Source organism: Cygnus olor, chromosome 1 (genome assembly GCF_009769625.2).
Source record: "Cygnus olor isolate bCygOlo1 chromosome 1, bCygOlo1.pri.v2, whole genome shotgun sequence".
Classification (NCBI taxonomy): domain Eukaryota; kingdom Metazoa; phylum Chordata; class Aves; order Anseriformes; family Anatidae; genus Cygnus; species Cygnus olor.
The window spans coordinates 64097714-64120395 of NC_049169.1; the positions used below are offsets into that span (position 1 = coordinate 64097714).

Consider the following 22682-nt stretch of genomic DNA (forward strand, 5'->3'; position numbering starts at 1 on the left):
GAATACATTAGGATGCTCTAGCGTTGCTCTCAGTGAATATCTTGATGAATAGATTAGACAAACACTTGACAGGTATCCTAGTATCTTGTATCCTGCACCAATACAAGCAAATGAACTAAAGCATTGTTTCCAGTTCAGCTTTTCTAAGTCTCTGACTTAGGTGATTAGAATCCCTCCTTAGAGAGCTCCTTGCAAGGGTTGTGCCACAGTGTAAGGAAGCTTATGTTGATTCTGTGATTGTGTAATAAGGGCGTGTAGTTGCCCACCTCATCATGTTGTAATTACCAAGGCTAGGTTTATACAAAAGAGCACAAAATAATGGAGCTTTGAGGAGTTTTTTTGCAAACTAGTTCAGGCATCTTTTCATAACATGATATTCAAAATATCTTGTCATTACAATGACCATGTACTTCTGAAAGGACTGTTGAAACTCCTCAGAAAAACACCTTGGATAACGTAGAGGGTTTCTAAATACTGACTAAGAACTTGTAAATTTGTCAAAGGTTAAAAATGTCAAAGACATTTACTAGAACTTTACAGACTTTAATGGAACTATTCTGATGCTGTGATACTGGTATTTTTCACTGTTTGCTTGTGAGAATAAGGGAGGAGAAGGAACCAAATCAGTAACAAGGACAAACTTCAAGGGCTTGAGGGGGAAGGTAAATTTGTACAAAGGTCAAAATATCAAAGGATTGAGAGCCCCTTATTGAACTACTTGGTGATAGTGGCTCCTTATGTATTGGACTGCAAGGAGCACCAAATATAAAAGAAACAATATTTACTGCAGACTTTTTCTTTCATTCCTTAGCAGAGTCAAGAGCAATTACAGTTTCTAGTTTAGTGCCTCTCAATCTTTTTAGTCACACCTCACATCAGGCAGTTAACAATCCTGTCTTGCCACACCATTTTGAGTGGCTTCAAAGACTGTGTGGAAGGAGAGGAATGATACAACATTTTACCGCATTTGCTTTGCCGTATGCTTCAGAGGTTGCGAGGTGCTGTTTGGGAAGATACCAGGAAAATTATCATTTGATGAGGACCCTCTGGCTTGGATCATAACACAAACCAGTTTTGTTTAATAAAAATGTTCAAATCTGTTCTTTTGTGGTTGCTTTCAACCTTGTAATTATTTAGAAGTATAACCACTCACTTTCAAAGTACAAAGCTAGCTGGTTTTCATGAACAATTAATTGCTTTCAAATATTGTCTGATGGCTGTAGAGAGTGAGGAGGAGCAGAGAAAATTAGTTAAAATATTCTGAAATTAGTTTCTTCCTTAAATACCATGAGATTTTTTTTCCTTGCTTTTCTTCTATCATCTTCCAGAACTCTTTCAGTGTTACCAAAATATGTATGAAGGTTATGATGCAATATGCATATTGTAGCCATTAAACTAAGATTTGGGATCTGTCCTTTAATGTTAAAGACTGTGCCATGACCTTATTTACTTTCTAAGGTGTTTCTTTTTCTCTCCTGCTATAGAGCCCAGCTGACGATGTGCCTCCGCGCTATCATTAAACATGACTTTCCTGGCCATTGGACAGCTGTTGTAGACAAGATAGGCTACTACTTGCAGTCTCAGAACAGTGGGAGTTGGCTCGGGAGCCTCCTGTGCCTATATCAGCTGGTGAAGACTTACGAGTAAGTTGACATCCAGAAGTAGACAAGGACTCAGTACTTTTGTTCTCAGTTGATTACTGAGAATGACCTTCTTAAGAGCACTGGCAGTTCTACAAGGAATTCAGCTAGAGGATGAGAATTAATAATTGTCGTATGCTTCCTTTGCTGTAAATAATTGAAAACTATTCATCATCTTTATATAATCAGTGAATTGAAAGCAGAGATTTCAGCAATAAATTGTATGAGTTTACTGATACTTTTTTCTTGAGGCTTTGTACTTCTGATCTGATTTAACCCATCTGTGGAAAAACTTCTTAGATGCTTATAACTTCTTTTGTTCGAAGATTCCCCAAATGCTGGAAATATGAATGTAAATTACTTTCCACTTTTATGTCATAATACAGTACCCTCTGTCACGTACTCCTATTGCATATTGTTATCTGTACCGTCCTCCTGATCATCTAAATCCAGAAAGCATAAATTAGCAGAAGTGTAGTGAACTGTCTCGTTTAGAAAAAAGTATCTGGTGTTAGGAACATATTTATAAACCACACAAAAGAAATGTAAATAGAAAAAGAGAGAATCTTACCAAAAGATTGGAGTTGTCTTTCCCTTTCAATGGCTGTTCACTCCTGTTTGTTCAGCATCCAACTTGGGTTTGGCATTGATACAAACGTCAGAGAAATCCAAGTCCCTGCTGCTGTGACCTTACAACTCAGTAGCAAAGAACATTTCTGTAAGATTCTATAACATTTGTTGTTTTTCACTTCTCTATTTATATATGTTAGAGATTTTCTGTAAATTATTTGAACTACAAGATGGGTGCTGGAGGAGGGACAGTGAATGAGTGAGTGCTGGATATTTTTTTCAGAGTACAGTAATTAAATTGCTGGTGAGGAGAAGGCATTAGAATCTCTGGTGTGTAGATCCTTGACCCACATTTTTGTTTCCTTTGCAGATACAAAAAAGCAGAGGAGCGAGATCCCCTCATAGCAGCAATGCAGATATTTTTGCCCCGGATTCAGCAGCAAATGATCCAGCTTCTGCCTGATAATTCCCATTACTCTGTACTTCTTCAGAAACAAATCTTAAAAATCTTCTATGCTCTTGTTCAGGTTGGCATTTGTGTATAAGAAAAACAGAATTTTTACGTTGCTTAGCACAGCAGTCCCCTTCAGTGCACTCATGGATGTAAACTCATTGAGTAAAAATACTAATTTGGTTGTGAAAAGTCATTTTCAATAAATAGCTTTTATAAAAATGTGATTTTTATAATCACATTAAGTAGATCTGTCTGCTTAAAAACTGGTCACATGATCCCCAGGATTACATTTTTAATGAACCTAAGTACTTCTGTGCATCCTGTATGTAAGCATGTTGGAGAAATATTTCTGTATTTATAAAGTCACACATAATTGATATAAACTGAGTGTCTTAACTGTGCTGTTTAGCCTCTGAAAGTGGCAGTAGTGCATATTGTGGTATGCCTATCAAATAGTGCACTTCAGGTGGTGTTTCTCACTTTCTTTCTTCATCATTTGGCAGAAATTATTTGCATTTATTATGCATTTTCAGAGAATATGAGTTTGGTGAAGAAGTACTTTCAGAGTATGAGAAACAAACTAAGATCCTACATTGTTACAGCCTGAAAGATCTTACTGAGCATTAAAAAGCTTGTTATTTTGTTATTAGATTGGGGGGGAGAAGGGAAGGATAAAAAATGATCCCAAGATCCTATTTTATTTTTCAAAAAAGTGCCTGAATATTGTCACTTTGCTTTGGATTTTATAGAGAGGTAGGATTTACTAGATAGTAATTAAAAGTACATTTCTCTTACTAAAATGCTCTTGGTTTCCCCACATCCTCTAATATAGCCATTGTTGTGGTCTGTAAAACTCAGCTGGACTATTTTGAAGAACAGGAGGAAACAAAAAGAATTAGCAAGTTCTCGAGCCAAGGAACTTTCCTCAAATAGTGTCCAATCAGAAGTTTCTCTGTCAATGATACCAAGAAGGTTGCAGTTTTAGTAGTAACGATATCTAACATAATTTAAATTTTACTTAGAACCTCATCTTCCTGGGAGTGTAACAACTATAGAAACATCTTCTGCCTTCTTCAGGAAAAAAAAAAAAATCAGTATTTAATGACCATGATGTTGTTGGTTTTTTTCCTTATTTCAGTACGCATTGCCACTCCAGTTGGTGAATAACCAGACTATGACCCAGTGGATGGAGGTCTTCCGTACCATCATTGATAGAAATGTGCCTCCCGTAAGGTTTAGTAGTGTAAAGATCTCTGATATTTGTGTGTTGGCATTTGAGGAACAGTCAGCGTAAAGATTTTCTCAGTGGTCTTTTTTTTAATACGTCATCTCATCTATTTGAGATTCTTATCCTTAGAATAGGTGTTGTTCTGACAGAAATGCAGGAGAGTCTTGTAAGCTATCAGAGTTTTGCTGTCTGAGGTAGTATTATTATGTGAACTCCAATCTGAGATATTTTGGAAGTTTCCAAATATTTTAGCCATTTTCTCTCAAGAAGAAAAAGCTCATCACAAATCTATCATTTGTTTCCGTTTCTCTTTTTCTTTCTTCTATCTTCCACGTCTCATGAAGAAAAGATGAAAAAAGTAATTAAATATGTGTGCATGCATGGGTGTCTGTACAACAACAACTGGCATTTCTAAAATTTTTTGATATTTATTTCACAAGTGTAACATTGCAATGCAAAAGCTATTAAAAATATGGTTAGGTTATATAAATTTGGAGGAGTAGTGTTAATTTTGCTTAATTTTTAAGCAAAAGTGCACACTACTGTGTGTTATCCAAGTATATATGAGAGTTTCATTTTTTTAAACATGCATAATTTTGAAAGTTAAAGTACAGGCATAATACAGCTATTGCACATACACAGTTTATATTGACCAATTAAGGTATTTTTAAGTTTCTGATTGTTATATAACTGTTAACAGAACCAAAGCTTTAGTCAATGCTGTGAATTTGTATTATTATGTATTATTTGTATTATTATTATTATTATTTGTATTATGTATTATTTGTATTATTTGTATTATATTAGCTTACTGGGTGAGGAATGTGTAAAACATTATTTTTCTCTCAACACTACACAGAGCTAATTCAAAATACATGTATTTATTTATAGGAGACTTTGCAAATTGATGAAGATGATAGACCAGAGTTGGTGTGGTGGAAATGCAAGAAGTGGGCATTACATATTGTAGCTCGTCTTTTTGAACGGTAACAAACTAATTAAAAATGGAGTTGGGTTTACAAATCTTGTTAACATTGCTTATGGTACTGTTAGACAAGACAGTGGAGCTGATTTAGCAATTGATTTAATGTGTTCACCAAAGAGATGTTTCTGCTGCTGTTCTCCACCTTGCACTGACACATGCAATGGTTTGAGGTTTTAGTGAGATGATTTGGCTTTCTAAGCCAGCAGGAAACTAGCCTGAAAAAGTATATACACATATATATATATATATATATGTGTGTGTGTGTGTGTGTGTGTATAATATATATATATATATATTGTTTTTGTACTGCGTTCAGCTACAACTGCGTGTATTCTTGAATACAGAGGCAGAGAAAGATTTGAAAAGAAGTCCAAAAACATGGAAGTTATAGAGCTTATGACAAAATGCATCTTTATTTACTTGACTATAATATTGTACCACCTGAGAATCTAAGAAAAGAAAAGGGAAGTGAGGCATTATATGAGGAAGCATTAAGTGAGGAAATAATGACTTAGTAGGATATCTGTGGAAAAGGATTTTTTGGGGATGGGAGGCTACTCAGAGTCCTTGGTGTTGTAGAAAGTACTCTGTTTTCTTGACACAGAAGACTCTTCACAATGTAAATATCTGTCTTCTCTTTGTTTTAAAGGTATGGAAGTCCGGGAAATGTGACAAAAGAATATTTTGAATTCTCAGAGTTTTTTTTAAAAACGTATGCTGTGGGCATACAACAGGTAAGCACAGTTCGTTTGTTTCTGAATTAGATCATTTTGGCTGAACACAAAGGTATTACTTTTCAATAAACAGTGTGTTCACAACGAAGTTCAGGAAACAAAACTGAACAGAGTAAGGCCAATTTTTCATTGTAGTGTTTGAGAAATTCTTTAGAACTCTTCTTAGTGTCATCTTTAACTGAGGTATAATAACACAAATTTTCAGCAATTCAAAAAAACCCTGCAGGAAAACTCTCATAAAAGGTGAGTGCTTATAAAACAGTGTTACCATCATGTATAAATATTCTCTGTGTAACTGAGAGAAAAGAAATGATGCATGGGTTTCACATCACAAAGGGATGTATTTTCAGGTCGCTCTTTAGAAAGTGATTTTGCAGCAGACAGCTTAGGAACACTAGAGTCTGTCCTATTTTATGTTAGGAAGATGTAATCAGATTAGAAGGCGTCTGGAGAATATCAGTAGAAGTTATTTTATACCTGGTAAGCATATTTTATGAAAACAGGGCAAAAATTCGCAGTTTACAAGAAAACTATTTTTGTTGGGGAATGCTTAGTATTTGTATTTAATGTGGCTTTCTGGAGACAGTTCAGTTTTGGTAAAGTTGCGCAGAAGAGAGGAAGTTCCTGTCAGAGTTTTTGCAATTTTTTGCCAGCTTAATTGTGGACATCTGGGAACATGGGCTTCCAGACTTCTAACATCTCCCTGGTTTGGTGGAATGGCTATAGCAATTGGGTGCTTGGAAGCCCCGCATGTGGCGGTTCACAAGATCAGATGTTTCTGGTACAGCTCCTGTTTCTCATCCAGCCTGCTATATACTGGATGACTGGGGGTGGTATTTCCCAGGCCTTCAACTTTTCAAATAAATCTCTTGAGTGTCCAGGCTTTCGGGTTGCATATTCCAGACAGACTTCTAAGAAGTCAGGAGAGTGCAGTACACTCTCCTGCTCATAGAACCATAGAATCTTTAAGGTTGGAAAAAAGCTACAAATGAGGAGGTATCGAAGACCTTACAAAAATCCAGAAAGACTACGTCCACCACCTTCTTTTTGTCCACCGAAAGGTTGACTTCATCATAGAAGGAGATCAAATTACCAAGGCAAGATTCTCCCTTTATGAACCCATGTTGACTATGCCTGATAATCAAGTCAGATTTAAACTAGCTTTCAAAATACAAGGATTGTCTGTAAAACAAAATTACTTTTCTCAATCCAGTTTGATGGAAAAAAAAAAACCACAAACCAGCCAAACAACCAAACAAAAACAAATAACAGTTTATCCATCAGTGTATCAATGCTGTATAAATACGTGAATGATAAGAACTAAAGGATGGTTTTGGTGAGAGTGTAAATATTAAATAAAAAGGAGGGGGAAGCAATCTAATATAAATTCTAAGCTCTTTGCAATGATTAATTTTTGAGTGGAGAAATAGCTTTCCATGGGCAGCTGTCATTTGTGATAGTTAAAGCTTATGTTTGATGAAAGACTACGACATGTAGCAGAGAGCCGTTTAGCTTGAAAGATAAATGGTCTGGAAGATCTGCAGATTTCTTCAATTTCTCTCTCATAAATGCTGATTTGCCACATTCCACTGCATAGTTAGTCTGAATGCTATTGTGAATATTACATTACTATGCTTTTGTTACTTATTTATCAGTTGTTCCGTTGTTAAATGTTGATATTGTGCTAGATTCCATATGAAATATAGACAATCTTTGCCCAAGGAGATTATTGTTTAACAAAAAAAAAAAAGACTAAGGTCAGACTTAGTTCCCCTAAGGGAAGGAATTATGTTCAAAATAAGATTTATTGTAGTGTTGTTGTTGTAAAGAATTCTGAAGTTGAGTTGTCCTTCTGAAAATACGATTCAAATATTTTGTCATGCATTTTACTTGATTTTTATTGTTATTCATGTATGTGCCAAGTCTTTACACTTACTAACATTCAGTAGTTCATTTGCCATTAGTCCAGATTAGTGGCTTTGTACTGTAAGATTTTCTTCGTGGATGAAGGCTTTATAACGAAGAAGCATTGTGTAATAGAGTTTGTAATAGCATGCGACATGACTCTGAGTGTTAAAACAGGCAATTGAAGTTAAGGTTTTTGCATCTCTTCCAATTAACAGGTTTAGGTGTTAAAATCTTACCACTCTTCTTCTAAAGTCATTTGTCTTCTTCAGGGGCCTGTCTGTTACAAATGAACACAGACACCATTTGATTTAGAAGCCAAACAGTTTGAAACTCTCACTGTTGTTTTACTGTATCTATTCCAAATTTTGCTCAGGCCTGTGTAAGCTGTGAGTCTGTGAATACTGAAGTATGTCTTTGTTTTACAGTCACAAGTGATCACATCTAGTGATCTAGTCTAGTGGTAAAATGTACATAAATGCTTGCATGATCAGGCCCTTAATGTTTAAATGATTTCTGACTTTTGAGTAAAAGGCCTTACAGCAATTACTAACACTAGAACTTCTGTTGTAAAACTGTTCTGTCCATGCTGGAATTCACTGAAAAGGTGCTTTGCATATCTGTGCAAGAGGGCTAATTTTCCGTCTTCATTTAAAAATATCAATTCATTATTTCCTTAGGTTCTCTTAAGAATCTTAGACCAATACAGACAAAAAGACTATGTTGCACCACGTGTTCTTCAGCAGACCTTAAATTATCTGAACCAAGGGGTGATACACTCTGTAACATGGAAGCAAATGAAGCCACACATACAGGTCAGTGCATAAAATCCAGCCATAAGCACTGCGTGTCGTCAGAGTGATAAAAGTATATATTTTTTTCAGTTTTAAATGTTTCATAAATCTTTCATGCAGTGATCAGCCTCGATGAAAAATAGCATTTCTACACTAATGCGGTTGTTTTTTACAGTATTATGACTAACTTTTATTGCAGATATTGTGAACTCAAAGATACTGTTCTGTAAGTTCTTATTTTGCTGAATTCTGCCAGAAAGTCTTAATGTTCTGGCTTTTATTTGTTATTAATGTTCAGAAATGACTATAAGTTTGGAAATTAATAATTGATTGCAGTACAAAGTCACCAAAGAGAACATCAACTACGAGGAGCTGAACTCTGTTTTAAGAGCATGTTTTATAAATATATGTAAGAACAAGTGAAAAGTGATTTTCATACTTTTTTTTTCATGTTGTAAGCTCCACTGTTTTAGTCACGTAATATCATGAACATTATGGGAAGGATGCTGAAACCCAGTCTCACATTAAATGTTGCACTGGTGAGATCCTTCTGTAGAAATCAGTGCTCTGCTATTTACAGACTATGTCCTGAAGTATATTTTGTGTGGTGCTGGATTATTATAAAGCTAGATTATATAATTACTTCTATCTTGTCGGTTGCAAAAGGAAAGTACGTGTATTGTAAGTTTATTTCTGTTAACCAAAATAAAAGAGTAAAAGAATTTTACTCTTCAGAAAAATAGGTCTATTAAGCTAGTGCACAATGGAGGGAAGCTATACTGGAATTTGATTTTCTATGTACTTATGTGTATTTGACTCCTCTAATATTAGAGTATAACAGAAGAAGTGATATTCTCCCTAATGTGCTACAAAGACGAGGATGAAGAGCTGTGGCAAGAGGATCCATATGAATATATCCGCATGAAATTTGGTAACTGTCTTTAGTTAGAATTTATTTTCTGCTTTCATCACAATTGTACACTATAGTCCCAAATATACCATGGCCACTATGATGTCTCTGTCTTCACCAGTGTCCTGAACAGTAGGAAGAAGAGATTTTTTTTTTTTCTTAAATCCCATGAATCTATAACTAAGAGGAAGGCAGATCAAATGAGTTTTGGCCATCTGCCTGATGCTCTTAAACTAATTCTCTTGACATCTTTTTCTACTTCAGATTTGCTCAGTGCAGCCAGATCGGCTTGCTCACCTTTTAATGCCAATTTCAGAATCCTGAAATGGAGATGTTGACAGCTGTCTGCAAGTTCTTGCAGCTCACACTTTGACCAGAAGAGGCCTGACTTGCTCTTTCTTTACTGAAAATTGTTCTTGTTTTCAGTATCTTTTGCCAATTGTTATTACTAAATTGTAAAACAATTAGGTACAAGTATTCTTTCAAAATAATTAGCGAAAAATCTTGGGAACTACACATTGGACCAAATTATGAGTAATAATTTGTATTAAAAGAGTCATCTCATTGAAAAAGGGAAGGGTGCTTAAAAATACAGCAATTTTAGCTGGAAAATTCCAGTAAGACAGGCACCACAGCGACATTTAGCATTTGGAAATTTTTAATTAGTTGCCTTCTTGTTAGCATATCTAAAAACAGAATATGAAAGATCCTAGAATACTTTAAAAAAAATAAAATAAAAGACACACAAAAAACTGGAAGAGTTGTTATACAGAAAATGGACCGTGATATAGCGCTGATCACTGGGGTACAAATACGTAGCTGATTTTTGGTATCTAAATTCAGTTCTTTCTTTGTAAGCAGTGAAGCCTTTTTTAATCTGTGACTGAGAGTTAAATACAGATTTGAAATGTATTGTGGAAGGTAGGAAAATAAAAGCATAGAAGTACATTTACTTTAAATTTTGTGAGAAGCATTTGCATTTGGAACAAGAATTCCAGTAGTCTGGTAGTATTTCTTAATCATGATTTATCTTTAAAATCTCAGGAAAGTTAATGTGTAATTTTAACCACGTTTTAAGATTACTTTACTTTTCTAGACCTTTACTTAATTCAATCTGTGTAGGGATGTTTGGATTAGAACATGTTTGGCAGCACAGATTTTTTTTTCAATATATAAATTATATTTTCAATATGATTAAAGGAGGTTTACTTGTAATGAAAGAAGTTAAAAAGCTTCAGCTTTCAGCAGATTTAAAACTACCCCCAGATCCAAGTATTTTTTACATTCAAAGAGTTCCCATGAGGTTTTAATAAAATCAAGCCAAAATTGTGTACATATGGTATACAGATGGCACTGGAATGCATTGTTGTTCTTCTTATAGTAGTTTTAATTAAAAAAAAAAAAAAAAAAAGGCACAATTTCTCATCTCTTAAATACATGGTCTCAAAAGAATTAATGAATAAATAATGCATTCTTAATAAAGAGAGTGGTGAGTGCTTAGTAGACTAGGAAGGCAAGAAGTAAATGACCTCGTAGGTGACATGAGCTTGGGTCTGACTCTTTAACCACGAAGTGAAGACAGCCATGAACAGTTTTGTGTCCCACAAACTCTAACCACTTTATTAAAATTTAATTATTATGTTGTATTCAGAAAGTGAGTTTATTTCTTTTTTAATATTAGATGTATTTGAAGATTATGCATCCACTACAACAGCAGCACAGAATCTTCTTTATACAGCAGCAAAGAAGAGAAAAGAGGTATGGTACTAGTGTTTTTTAATTTTTATTTGAAATTTTCTTAAAAACATTATTTTCCCTTAAAATTGAAGATGCTACAGGAAGCTAGTCTTGAAAAATCTACTTGCTGATGCATAATCGACCTCTTTCCTGGCTGAGTGCTATGAATTTGGGGAAAATTAAAATATGTATGTATTAATAAATAAATAAATGATTTCCTCTTGCAGATATAAAATTAACCTGCTAGATAAAAACTGGGTCAGAGAATAGATGTAGTGATATTTTCTCAAGTTTATGAACAGCCTCTGTCATGGCTGTTAAGAGCTTCTCAAATTGTAGCACGAGGAAAAGTGAACCTGATCCTTACTAATTTTCACTGACGCAATTTAAAATCCTGTTGACAACAATGAAATCAGGAAGAATGAAATTAATTTCATACAGCTGCTCTTTAAATAGGGAGGTAACTTTTCTGTGGACACTTTCCTTTCTATACTTAACACTGATATATGCAAAAAAAAGGATTTAGCCTAGCCCTGGAAAGCATGCATGTTTGCTAAAACTACTGTGAAATACTGTTTGAGCCTCTTTTCTCCTCACCTTTTTTGATTTGCCTCAAAACAACAAAAATGCCTTATTTACTATTACTAATATGAAATTTCAAATAAACTAATTCCGTTTTGTCAAGTTTAGGTGAAAAGCTGGACATGAACTTTCTAAATTTTAAACATGGAAAGATGCTACATGTAGTACCTCCCAGTTACTTTGGTCAGGATGAGATTTCTTCTTATAAAAGTCATGATTTTTTTTAAACTTCAACAATGCTATTGAAATAATTTGATTTAGATACCTCACTGACAGAAGGAGATTGTTTTTTGTCTTGTGTAGGTATTACCAAAAATGATGGCATATTGCTACCAGATTCTGACAGAGCCAAACATTGATCCAAGGAAAAAAGATGGAGCTTTGCATGTTATAGGATCCCTAGCAGATATTTTACTGAAGGTAAGTGGGTGAGGAAGTAAAACAGGTTTATATTTGTAATTCTTATTATGAACTCCCTTTTCCAATGGAATATGTTAGCTTTTTAAAGTATGGTTAGTTCATAACCATATTAACGAAGTCCGAGAGATTGCGTTGTGCAGTAAGGTTTGTTTCTTTAAAAATATTAACATTCTTTCCTTTTTTTTAATATTCCCATTTTATACACTGATTTTTGTTCCCAAGTTTCTCCAAAGCTCTGCTTGTTTGCTACTGCACCATCCTTTGTTCCTCTCATGCTTTACTAGTAAAATGGAAGAGCTTTAAAAAAAAAAATATACATTCCACCAGTAACGTTGCTTATGATTCTTCATCAAAATCCCCAACAGCTTGCACTATTGTGGGTTTCTGCTGGTTCCAGAAAAATGTTTACTAAACGTGTTGTAAGAATGTTCTGTCTAGCTTTATAGCCTTTAGACCCTAAAATACATTACTTTAAGTCTCATTTCATCAGCCCGTTGGGAGTTTTGCAAATAAGTGGAAAGAGTACAGGGTTTCTATCCTTCCTCCATGTTTTATGTGCGGTATGTTTACAATTTGAAGTTTTTCCCCCGAATTTGAGTGCACATTTAACCCACAGTGTTGCTGTCTAATATAGTAGTTGTTACAGTTTCCCTTACATTTTGGTAGACTGTGGAGTCCAAGTACGCCCTGTCTCCACATCAAAACTAACTGCCAAAAAGTTATAACTTTTAGAATGAAAATGGGGGTCTTGTGCTGGAGGCTTCCTTTTCAAGTATGCAAAAATGTATTTTATGCAAGTTGTCTCTATGTGCAGGATGTTTCTTCATACATAGCCTTGCATTCAACAAGGCTGAATGCTGGGTGCTGCACTTGGGTCATAACAACCACATACAGCAGTATAGGCTTGCAGATGGAGTGGCTGGAAAGTTACCCAGCAAAAAAGGATCTGGAGGTGCTGGTCAGCAGCTTGCTGAACAAGAGCCAGCAGTGTGCCCGAGAAGGCCAATGGCATCCTGGCCTGCATCAGGTATAGTGTGGCTAGCAGGGGTAGGGAAGTTCTTGTCCCTCTGTACTCACCGCTGGTGAGACCGCACCTCAAATACTGTGCTTGGTTTTGGGCCCCTCACTGCAGGAAGGTTATTGAGTTGCTGGAACATGTTCAGAGAAGAGAGCAACAAAGCTGGTGAAGGGCCTAGAAAATAAGAACTCCAAGGAGCGGCTGAGGGAACTGGGGCAGTTTAGTCTGGAGAACAGGAGGCTGAGGGGAGACCTTGTCGCTCTCTACAACTACCTGAAAGGAGGCTGTGGGGATATGGGGGTCGGTCTCTTTTCTCAGGTGTCAAGTGATAGGACATGAGGAAATGACCTCAAGTTGCACTTCAGGAGGTTTAGGTTGGATATCAGGAAGAATTTCTTCAGAGAAAGGGTTGTTAGGCATTGGAACAGGCTGCCCAGGGAAGTGGTGGAGCCCCCATCCCTGGAGATATTTAAGAGATATGTGTGTGGTGCTTAGGGACATGACTTGGTAGTGTTAGGTGATGGTTGGACTTGACAATCTTAAGGGTCTTTTCTAATGTAAATGATTCTATGGTTCATGTTACAAGGAACATTTTATCAACATACACCAATCTGATCCAAAATCCTGAAACATCAATAACTTCTGCAAAATTTTTGTAGATACAGTGGATTATAAACACTCTCCCTCATGTTGGAATATAACAGTGAAAGAGGAGGATATTTTCTGTGTTGTGGAAAACCTTTCGTATTGAATGGGGTTTCATTTATCTCTGTTCTGAGGAAGAAAATAAAGGATTTATTACACTCTACTGCTAGTATTTGAAATTTTCAGTCATGAAACTTAAAGTTACAAGGTATTTTATAAAAGAGTAGTAATCCCCAAACACTGTAGTCTCATCTCTACTCTGAATTTCTTGTGTTTGGCATTTAGCAGATGGAAAAATTCCATGAACTGTTTCTGCATAAAATACTTGATTTGTAAGTGTCTTCTGGCTGATGAGTTGACTGAGATATAGATTGTAAGTAGCTCATAGACATGATGACCCTGACTTATCCACATGGATCTCCACAGATGCTCCAGTTCAGTGCATGCAAACCTCTGACCTGTGTATACAAGGGAAAATTCTTTTCCCTTCTCTGTGTTTTTTTCCTCTCCTTAGTTCTTCATCTGCCTCTCTGAAGGTTTGGGAAACTGGGGGGGGAAAAATGATGAATGGATTAGTGAAGTAGGAGTCTGATCAGTTAAGATATATTTTGTATTGTACGTTCCCTTTCCCCACTTCTCACCTTAGCCACTCAACCATTCGTTTAGGTCGTAACACAGTCCCCAGTGTGTATCTTTTCTCATATGCTGGGATTATAGGTTGTAGGAAAGTCCCCAGTGTCCATGCTGGTGGTTCTAGCTTTCTGTAAATGTCTTGTGATTTGCCAAATTTGGAATATTGAAGAATATTTTAAATTAAATCTCTCTTGCCAAAGAGATTTCTTTCACTAAAGACTTACCTTTTTCCACTGATAACAACATTATTAGCAACATTAATAAACATATAAAACGATGTGAGTTGTAGCATGTAAAAGAATCAGCTTTAATGTTTATAGTAATGACAGGTCATTTGATACTCAAATCTATTTCATGCTAAGCTTACATTTATCTTAAGCTATGTACGTACTTCTTTGTGGGAAGACTGGAGGGAGGTACAAGGTTCTTCATCCTAATTATTTTTTAGGAATACAAGTCAGCTGGAACTAGTGCTTTAGAAACGAAGAAAATTCCAGGTATAGTATTGTAAACAGTAGTGTAGAGTTGAATATTATATGTATGATTTTTTTTTTTTACTTAAATGGCTTTGAACTTGCAACGCTCATTAGGTTTGCTCAGTTTAAGACACATGATTCAGATCTCTTCATGAGACAGAGTATATCTGTATTACTTGGACAAATAATTGCATTTTTCCATGGACTTCAAGATAGTTAAAATGGATTGCTGGCTAAAATGGAGTATATAAAGTGAATGGTCTCAAAAATTAATTTTTATTTTCACCAACAGAAGAGTGTATTCAAGGATCAAATGGAGCTGATGTTACAGAACCACGTATTTCCCTTGTTCATGTCTAACCTGGGGTACCTCAGAGCTAGAGTAAGTTCGCCAATTATATCAATTTCAGTATTTGGTATGATTCTTTCCTTTGCAGTTTAACTTCTTTCTGAATGTCAATGAAAGCAATAAAGCAAATACGTAGTAGAATTTGTAATAACTATCTTGTACAGTAATTTTTCAGCATTTTGATTTTAAAAATGATTTGTCACTTAAATGAATTGATGAAAGATCTCTGTTACGTTATTGTTTATTACCTCAATCAGACAGGGGAATTTGAGCAGTGGTTGTGACCATTTTTCATTAGCAGATCTCAGTAACTAGAGCTGTTGGACAGCTGTGAAGAATAGGTAGGATTTCCACAGGTAGGTAATGAGACTTTGAATGTAGTGTGAACAAAATTCAAGTGCCCATATGAGTCATAAACAAACAGTTAATTTTCTTCAAATTCTTTTCTGATTTTTTTTTGTCCCTAGGAGGACCAAAACTGTGAATACCGATTATGTACATACTGGATTTATTGGAATTTGAGAAAGGAAAATACAAAAATCTTGAGTGCAAAAACTGTGTCATGTGTTACTGTATGAACACACTGTAATCAAGAAAAAAAATAGCCCTAAGTTGCTTTTTTTTTTCATGCAGTCCTGTTGGGTACTTCATTCATTCAGTGCTTTGAAGTTTCACAATGAGCTGAACTTGAGGAATGCAGTAGAGTTGGCAAAGAAGAGCCTGATTGATGATAAGGAAATGCCTGTTAAAGTAGAAGCTGCCATAGCTCTTCAGACGTTAATAAGCAACCAGGAGCAAGGTATGCTACAGTGATTCATCAGTTGTATATACTGATTTATTTATTTATTGATAGAGATGAGGAGGTTTGTGCAGATTTATCTGAACATTTCTGCCATTTAAAGACACAGATTTCAGAACACTTCATCATCTTTTGACAGCTTCACTCACTTATTAGATACTGTATACATCGCAGAATTCTGACTTCAAGCTTTATGGAAGGTTTCTTGCACAAGAGTCAGTATCAACATATTTCATTTAATAAAGTGCATAGTATCTGTCTTTCATTTTGTTTAATGAAGTGAAATAGTGAATAGCTTAAGAATTAATGCTGCTGATGTATGAGGGCATGTATTACCCTAAAACAGTGGATAATTTTTGTAAATCGCTTTTCGTTATTGGAATGAATGACATGGTGGTGAATGTACATTTGATTTACTTAGCCTACTAGTTACAGGCTGTAAAAGTGCCGTGGGTAGGGTTTTTAGTGCATGTATACGTGAATTAAACTTTTAAAAAATATTTCATTCAAAAGTAGTCAGTTATCTAGTAGTTTTCAGCTATTATATATTTATGTTTAAGGATAGTTAATTCCACCTAATTTCAATATTATTTTTTTTAGCCAAGGAATATGTGAAGCCATATGTAAGGCCAGTTATGCAAGAGCTCTTGCACATTGTTAGAGAGACAGAAAATGATGATCTTACTAACGTAATCCAGAAGATGATCTGTGAATACAGTCAGGAAGTAGCTACCATTGCTGTTGACATGACACAACACCTGGTAAGAGACAATATTAAAATCACAGTCCAGTCACAAGCACGTGTGTGGTTTGTTAAACATCTTAAGAACTTTACTTGAAGTGCACACTGTTTAAAGTAGTCCCTACAGAATTCATCTATAGTGTTCATAATACTATATTTTTTTTCAGTCTGAAGCATCTTTAAAACCTTTTAAGCTTTTCTGAGATACTGAATTTTGTCAATGATTTTAATGAGTCAAGCTCTGACTATTTAACATTTCAAATGTCTTAACATAACCAGACTTCACAAAAAAAAGCCTAGAAAGACCTCCAAACTTTCAAAACTAAGTAGCATATTTTTCATCAATGATGGCTCTTACAGATAGGGCAGATTGCTGTTTTTGCACTAGCTATCTTGGTTTTGCACAGAAAAATTAAAAATGTCTTTTTTCATAGGCAGAAATATTTGGTAAAGTACTTCAGAGTGAGGAGTATGAGGAAGTGGAGGACAAAACAGTTATGGCCATGGGCATCTTGCACACAATTGACACTATCCTGACAGTTGTGGAAGATCACAAGGAGGTGAGATACATACATACATCTTACATACATCTTCTGCTTTCCCTGATGCCTTTCCTTCATGATGACAAGCAGTTCTATGTATGTGTTGCATCACTTGATGGACATGAGTGTGTATTTACTATAGCAGGATGGTGAATTAGTACCAAGTGACCTCTGACAAATCTGAATTTAAAGCCCAGTTTACTTTTGTGATTTCTTAATTATTTAGCTCTTAAATTTGCAGGGTATTTCTATCATGAGGGTAAAATATTGACCCCTTACTGTGGTGAACACTTCATTGGATAATTATTACAGACTATTAAAAGTAGATTTTGAGGAGTAATATTTTGTATAAGCATGATTTTTTTTATAATGGTGACTGTGTTTTGTTGTTTACCTAGCAGTTTCTTGGATAGAATTCCTAGGAACTGGTCTTTCTGTTGTAATGCAAGTCTACGTTTCACGTATTCAGAGAAAAAGAGATTCTTTATGCTCATAGAACCTGAGCTGGCTGAGGTAGGAAGGAGTTCAGTGACTGAAGAAAGGGGCAAAGTCTGCCAGTAACTTTGAACTCAGTTGACATAAAGCACAAAAATGCTTTGCCCTAGATGGCTTTGCTTCCTTTTGATTTACAATGAGAAGGTTTCATTGCAAAAGTGGAATCTTAATATTCTAATTAATGTATTCTAAGATTATAAGCTTCATAATATTTTCTTGTATGACCATTGTGTGTTCGAATTTGAAAACATCTTTCATTCCTTTATAAGAACCCCTTTCATCTTTTGAAAGCTAACATGATGTCTGTTACCTCTCTTGATGCTCGGTTTAGCTTATCTGAAGTAGATCTTCAGGTTTTACCCTTGGGGTTTGGGGGTATTTTGGACATAAATTTAGTAGCTTGTTTTTCTGTTATGTGAAGCACAAACTGAAATACTGTGCAGAATACTCTTCATCTCAGAATCTCATGTGATTTTAGAAGTGATATAAATTATACACAAATGATACACAAGGCTGAAAACTCCTTAGAAATTCCTTTCCTTTTCACCATTAACTATGTAGAGCTTAGGGGATGATCAGCTTTAAGCCATGTGTCTGAATGTTTTGCTTGAGGGTACATGGATGAATCTGTGATCACATACTTAAGCCCTTTGCTGGAAGAAACCCAGGAAGCCTGACATCCTGCAAGACTTTGAGTTTAATGAATGACCAGTGGTAATAACGTGAAATGCCTATGTCTGATGGTTTTACTTAGACTTGCAATGTGTCCATATAAGTCTCCTTGCAATTTGGTTTCCTTCATAAATGTCATCTCTCTGACCAACATCGCAAGGCTGAATAAATTATCCTCTCCCTTGCCCACCTCAACAGATAGCCACACAACAACTTTTGTCTGACTTTTTAGCACAGTTGTATTCTCCTAAATTTTACACGTGGTCTTCTTGCTGGGCCTGTTTTGGGAAGCTCTTCACAGATCTTAAGCAAAAGCATCTCTTTCTTTCTTTCTTTCTTTCTTTCTTTCTTTCTTTCTTTCTTTCTTTCAACCCATTCTACTTCAGAGATTTTGTACTGAGGCCTTACCTCAAAGTACAGTGTTAGCATCACCTTTTGCTTTATATCCAGAAAGGACAACAGAAACAGTTTTTCACAGGATCTGCAGAATAACTCTGGAATAAGAATTTTTAAAATAAACAAAAATGCTGCAAGTGACATGTTTTAAAAAGCAATACTGTTTATTGAAAATTTGGATACTTAAATTGGTGAGACCTTATTTCATAATCTTGTGGTCATTAAATCAGAATTTAGAAAGTGATAAAAATACCTGTTTGCTTCGAAGAACTTAAACTGAATTAATCAAGTACATTGATCAAATTACTGTCTTTCTAAATTTTTAAATAAACTTTGTTTTTTTAATTTCAGATAACTCAACAGCTGGAGAGCATCTGTTTGCAGATCATCGGCCTTGTTTTGCAGAAACATGTTATAGGTATCTCTTGGAGCTAATTTTTAGAAACACATTACAGGTTTTTGCATGAAAAATTCTTGAATTATTACAAACAATACTGTCTTCCTGGACAGAACTTCATCTTCTGTTGTTGTTGTTCGCTTCTTTAAGAATTAAAAACAGAGGATGCAGTTCCTTATAGTTCTAGCACCGTATTAAAGGACAAAATCTATATTTACTATTTTATGGACTTGATGTGCAATTAAATTACCTCTTTATCAGTTTCCTGCATTAAAGAGCTGCACAGCTTTGTGCTAAGGCATTTTAAGAAAAAACAAAATTTGAGAAAGTAAAAATATTTTGCAGTAAGTCATTAGAAGCAATGCCTTTGATGCACAGGTAATGCATTTTTCCAGTGCGTGTTTATTATAAAAAGCAATGTATATTGTTGCAACTGTAGCCAACATAAGACCTTAAACAGTCTTTTCCAGTTTGTATTATTTTTATTCATCTTGATATAATTAGTAATTGCCGTCTTCTAGTTGTTTTATAACTCAGGACTTGAGTTTCAGATTTCAAGATCTTTGCAAGCGATTTTTTTTTTAAACAAACTTTTCTTCTTTCCAGAGTTTTATGAAGAAATTCTTTCCTTGGCATACAGCTTGACATGCCAGATGATTTCACCTCAAATGTGGCAGCTTTTAGGTGTTCTGTATGAGGTTTTCCAGCAGGATTGCTTTGAATACTTTGCAGGTATTACCACTTCTATTCTCTTGATGTTTCAGCTGTTTGGGAATTCATCTCCAGAGCCCGTCTTACAAAGGTCACTTCCATTTAGTGTCTTGGTGTAAAATGATCGTGTACTTTAGTCATGCCCTGACCATCTGTTTAGTGTGGGAGTGTAACAGGAGCGTATTTAGCTAGAGAAGCATGTTCAAATCTGTCAGTATGATCAGTTATCATTGGAGGTCCTGAACTCAAAGAAAGTTGAAATATACAAAGTTAATGGGAAACTACAAATTCCTAAATTAAACTGTTGTTCTATTCTGTTTCTTCTCCTGAGAATGCATTGTGCATGGTGCACTTTATGAAGTAGACTTTTGCAAAGTTTCAATTTCTAACCATGTCCAGGAATCTGTGCTAATGAATCCCATTACAGGACTACAGCCTCACTGGATAGCACTTTAAGGATTGGTTTGCTTTTTTTCTCTTTATTTCTCTCCTCTGCAGATATGATGCCTCTCTTGCATAATTATGTGACCATTGACACTGATACTTTACTGTCTAATCCAAAGCATTTAGAAATCATTTATGCTATGTGTAAAAAGGTAAGCATTCTGATTCTTACTGTTATGCTTATCACGGGTACCTAACAAACAGGTTAAAAGTGACCTGAACATGCCAGGTGGTAGCCAGTCATTGCAGAATAAAATGAAGTTTGGTCTCATCTCAGTTCCAAGTAGTCATAGCACCTTCACACTTTCAAGTGATATACTTTTTAAAAAAACTGTGCACAAATGTGTGGGAGAAAGTTGCTGTGCCGTTGTTTGCCTTGACTCTCTTCTATGAACAGCTATTTTGGTAAGCAGAGGAATTAATGAAGCCTGATTTCCTTGGGTTGTATATCTTGTGATTGGGTTCTTTAGTTCTCAGCTAAGGTGTAAACTCATTGGAAGTACTTCCCACATTTTCCTGTTTCCCTTTTATACAGATTCTGTCACGTATAATAAAGGACAAGATCACACTGCAGCCTGTGTCTGATTTGGGGCATTATTAAGTCTTAGGAACCTATCTACTTGCTTATTTTTAAGAGACTTATGGGGATTTAATGTGTTTGTGAATTCTACTTCTTTGTCAAGTTTGATTGACACTAGCTGTAGGGTTGAAACATACTGAGAAGAAACAGTCAGTTTCGTGCATATGTGCATGTACATAGAGTGATTACATACATCTCGGTTTTAATCTGAAACTAGCCTGGAGATAGGACCTCACTTTGCCAGGCTGTTAATCTGCCAGTGTTTATTAGAATTGAAGTCAGAAAATGGAAACAGGATGTGGAAAACATCAGTGATTCTTCCAAGTAACATTACCTTTGAAAAAGGGAAAGTGATAAAGGACGTATAGAGGATACTAACATTAATAAAGAACAATAGCAATTTCTTCTGAATTTTTAGATTCATTGTTAGTCACCTATCCTGATTTATATCCTGTAGAGGTAAGTTTTTTATCTTTCTTAATTCATCAGAAAATACAGCAGTAAGGGACTGAAAAAATGTAGAGTTTTGATGTATGCAGGTACAAGAGCACTTGCTTTCATAGTTGACAGTGATTAATACTGATAAATTAAATTGCCTTTTTGATTGTTAGGTATTAACAGGAGATGCAGGAGAAGATGCAGAGTGTCATGCAGCCAAACTCCTAGAAGTAATTGTTCTTCAGTGCAAAGGACGGGGTATTGACCAGGTGATACACACTTAACAGGTTTTCCCTTGTAAAGGTTTCCAATGCTATGTGTATGATTCCTGAGAAAAGCAATTGGAATTGGAGAACCTGGGGGAAGATGCAAAATGTAGGAATGGGGAGAAGTACGGAATTGTGGTTGAGAGGTTAATTACACAAACACAGCTGTTGAAGTTTTTTTCTCCAAGCCCTGTCCTTTTTATGAACTTGGTCCTTTTTGAACCACACACTATACTTGTGAATAAAGAATTTATAAGTGCAGCTAGATTGTGATTGGCAGGAAGACCATAATTGCAGTTTTCTGTAATTGTGTACAACACATTTGTAGAACGTGATTTTTTTCTCTTTTTTCTTTTTCCCCCCATATTAAAAGATAAATTCTGGTCTCACATTTTACATAATACTCCAGCCTCTAAATTACTTTGTCTTATCGTGTTTGATGTTTGCGCAGTGCAATCCATGGACTTCAGTGAATAATTTTCAGTTAATTTCACTGAAATCAATATAACTTTACCATTGTAAATCTGAAGTAATTGAAGATAAAAGTGTTCCCTTCCAGATTTTATTTTTAAAAGGAATCTGGAAGGGATTAAAGTGAATTATATGCATTTACATTGAAATAAGGGTGTGGTGGAAGGCTGAAATGAGCACCACAACTCTGGGAATTAAAATAGTTGTACTCTGAACTGAAACTCATAAACTGAAACATTCATAATGCTCCCCAAGTTAATATAAAGCATAAACCTGCATATTGAAATATATGCAGATGTTTATTTCATTGTGTAGAAATATGTGCATACTGTTAGCTGAATAAACTCACTCATTGCAAACTTCTTAAAGAAATTTATCACTTTACATTTATTAGGAAAAACTTTTTTTTCTTGCAGATTTAGGTCCTCTCAGTTTTTAATACCTGTTAGTTTTTTAAGTTGTTGGATATCTTTATTCAAAGATGAGAAAGTCCTTGAGTTCTTTTCAAAACCTTTTATTCACACCAAAACAAATTCTGCCCAGCTAGCTCCAAATATTCTCCTCTGTGCTGAGAATAACATTGGCAATTTTTAGCTCATAGAATAGTTGTTTTGGGGAAGGTTTGTAAGCATGTAAGCAGAGGCTTAAA

At 35.3% G+C, this 22682-nt stretch overlaps 1 protein-coding gene across 1 annotated transcript in view; it reads left to right on the forward strand.

The window, feature by feature from the left end:
- Positions 1-22682, forward strand: part of IPO8 (importin 8) — a 51347-nt gene that overhangs the window by 11276 nt on the left and 17389 nt on the right. The window contains exons 4-20 of the mRNA XM_040561881.1: positions 1485-1643; positions 2581-2737; positions 3803-3892; positions 4784-4878; positions 5527-5611; positions 8197-8331; positions 9142-9241; positions 10902-10978; positions 11843-11959; positions 15024-15113; positions 15714-15879; positions 16480-16640; positions 17056-17181; positions 19078-19144; positions 19730-19855; positions 20333-20430; positions 21470-21565. Coding sequence (XP_040417815.1) covers positions 1485-1643; positions 2581-2737; positions 3803-3892; positions 4784-4878; positions 5527-5611; positions 8197-8331; positions 9142-9241; positions 10902-10978; positions 11843-11959; positions 15024-15113; positions 15714-15879; positions 16480-16640; positions 17056-17181; positions 19078-19144; positions 19730-19855; positions 20333-20430; positions 21470-21565 — 1945 coding nt within the window. The remainder of the gene's footprint in view (positions 1-1484; positions 1644-2580; positions 2738-3802; positions 3893-4783; positions 4879-5526; positions 5612-8196; positions 8332-9141; positions 9242-10901; positions 10979-11842; positions 11960-15023; positions 15114-15713; positions 15880-16479; positions 16641-17055; positions 17182-19077; positions 19145-19729; positions 19856-20332; positions 20431-21469; positions 21566-22682) is intronic.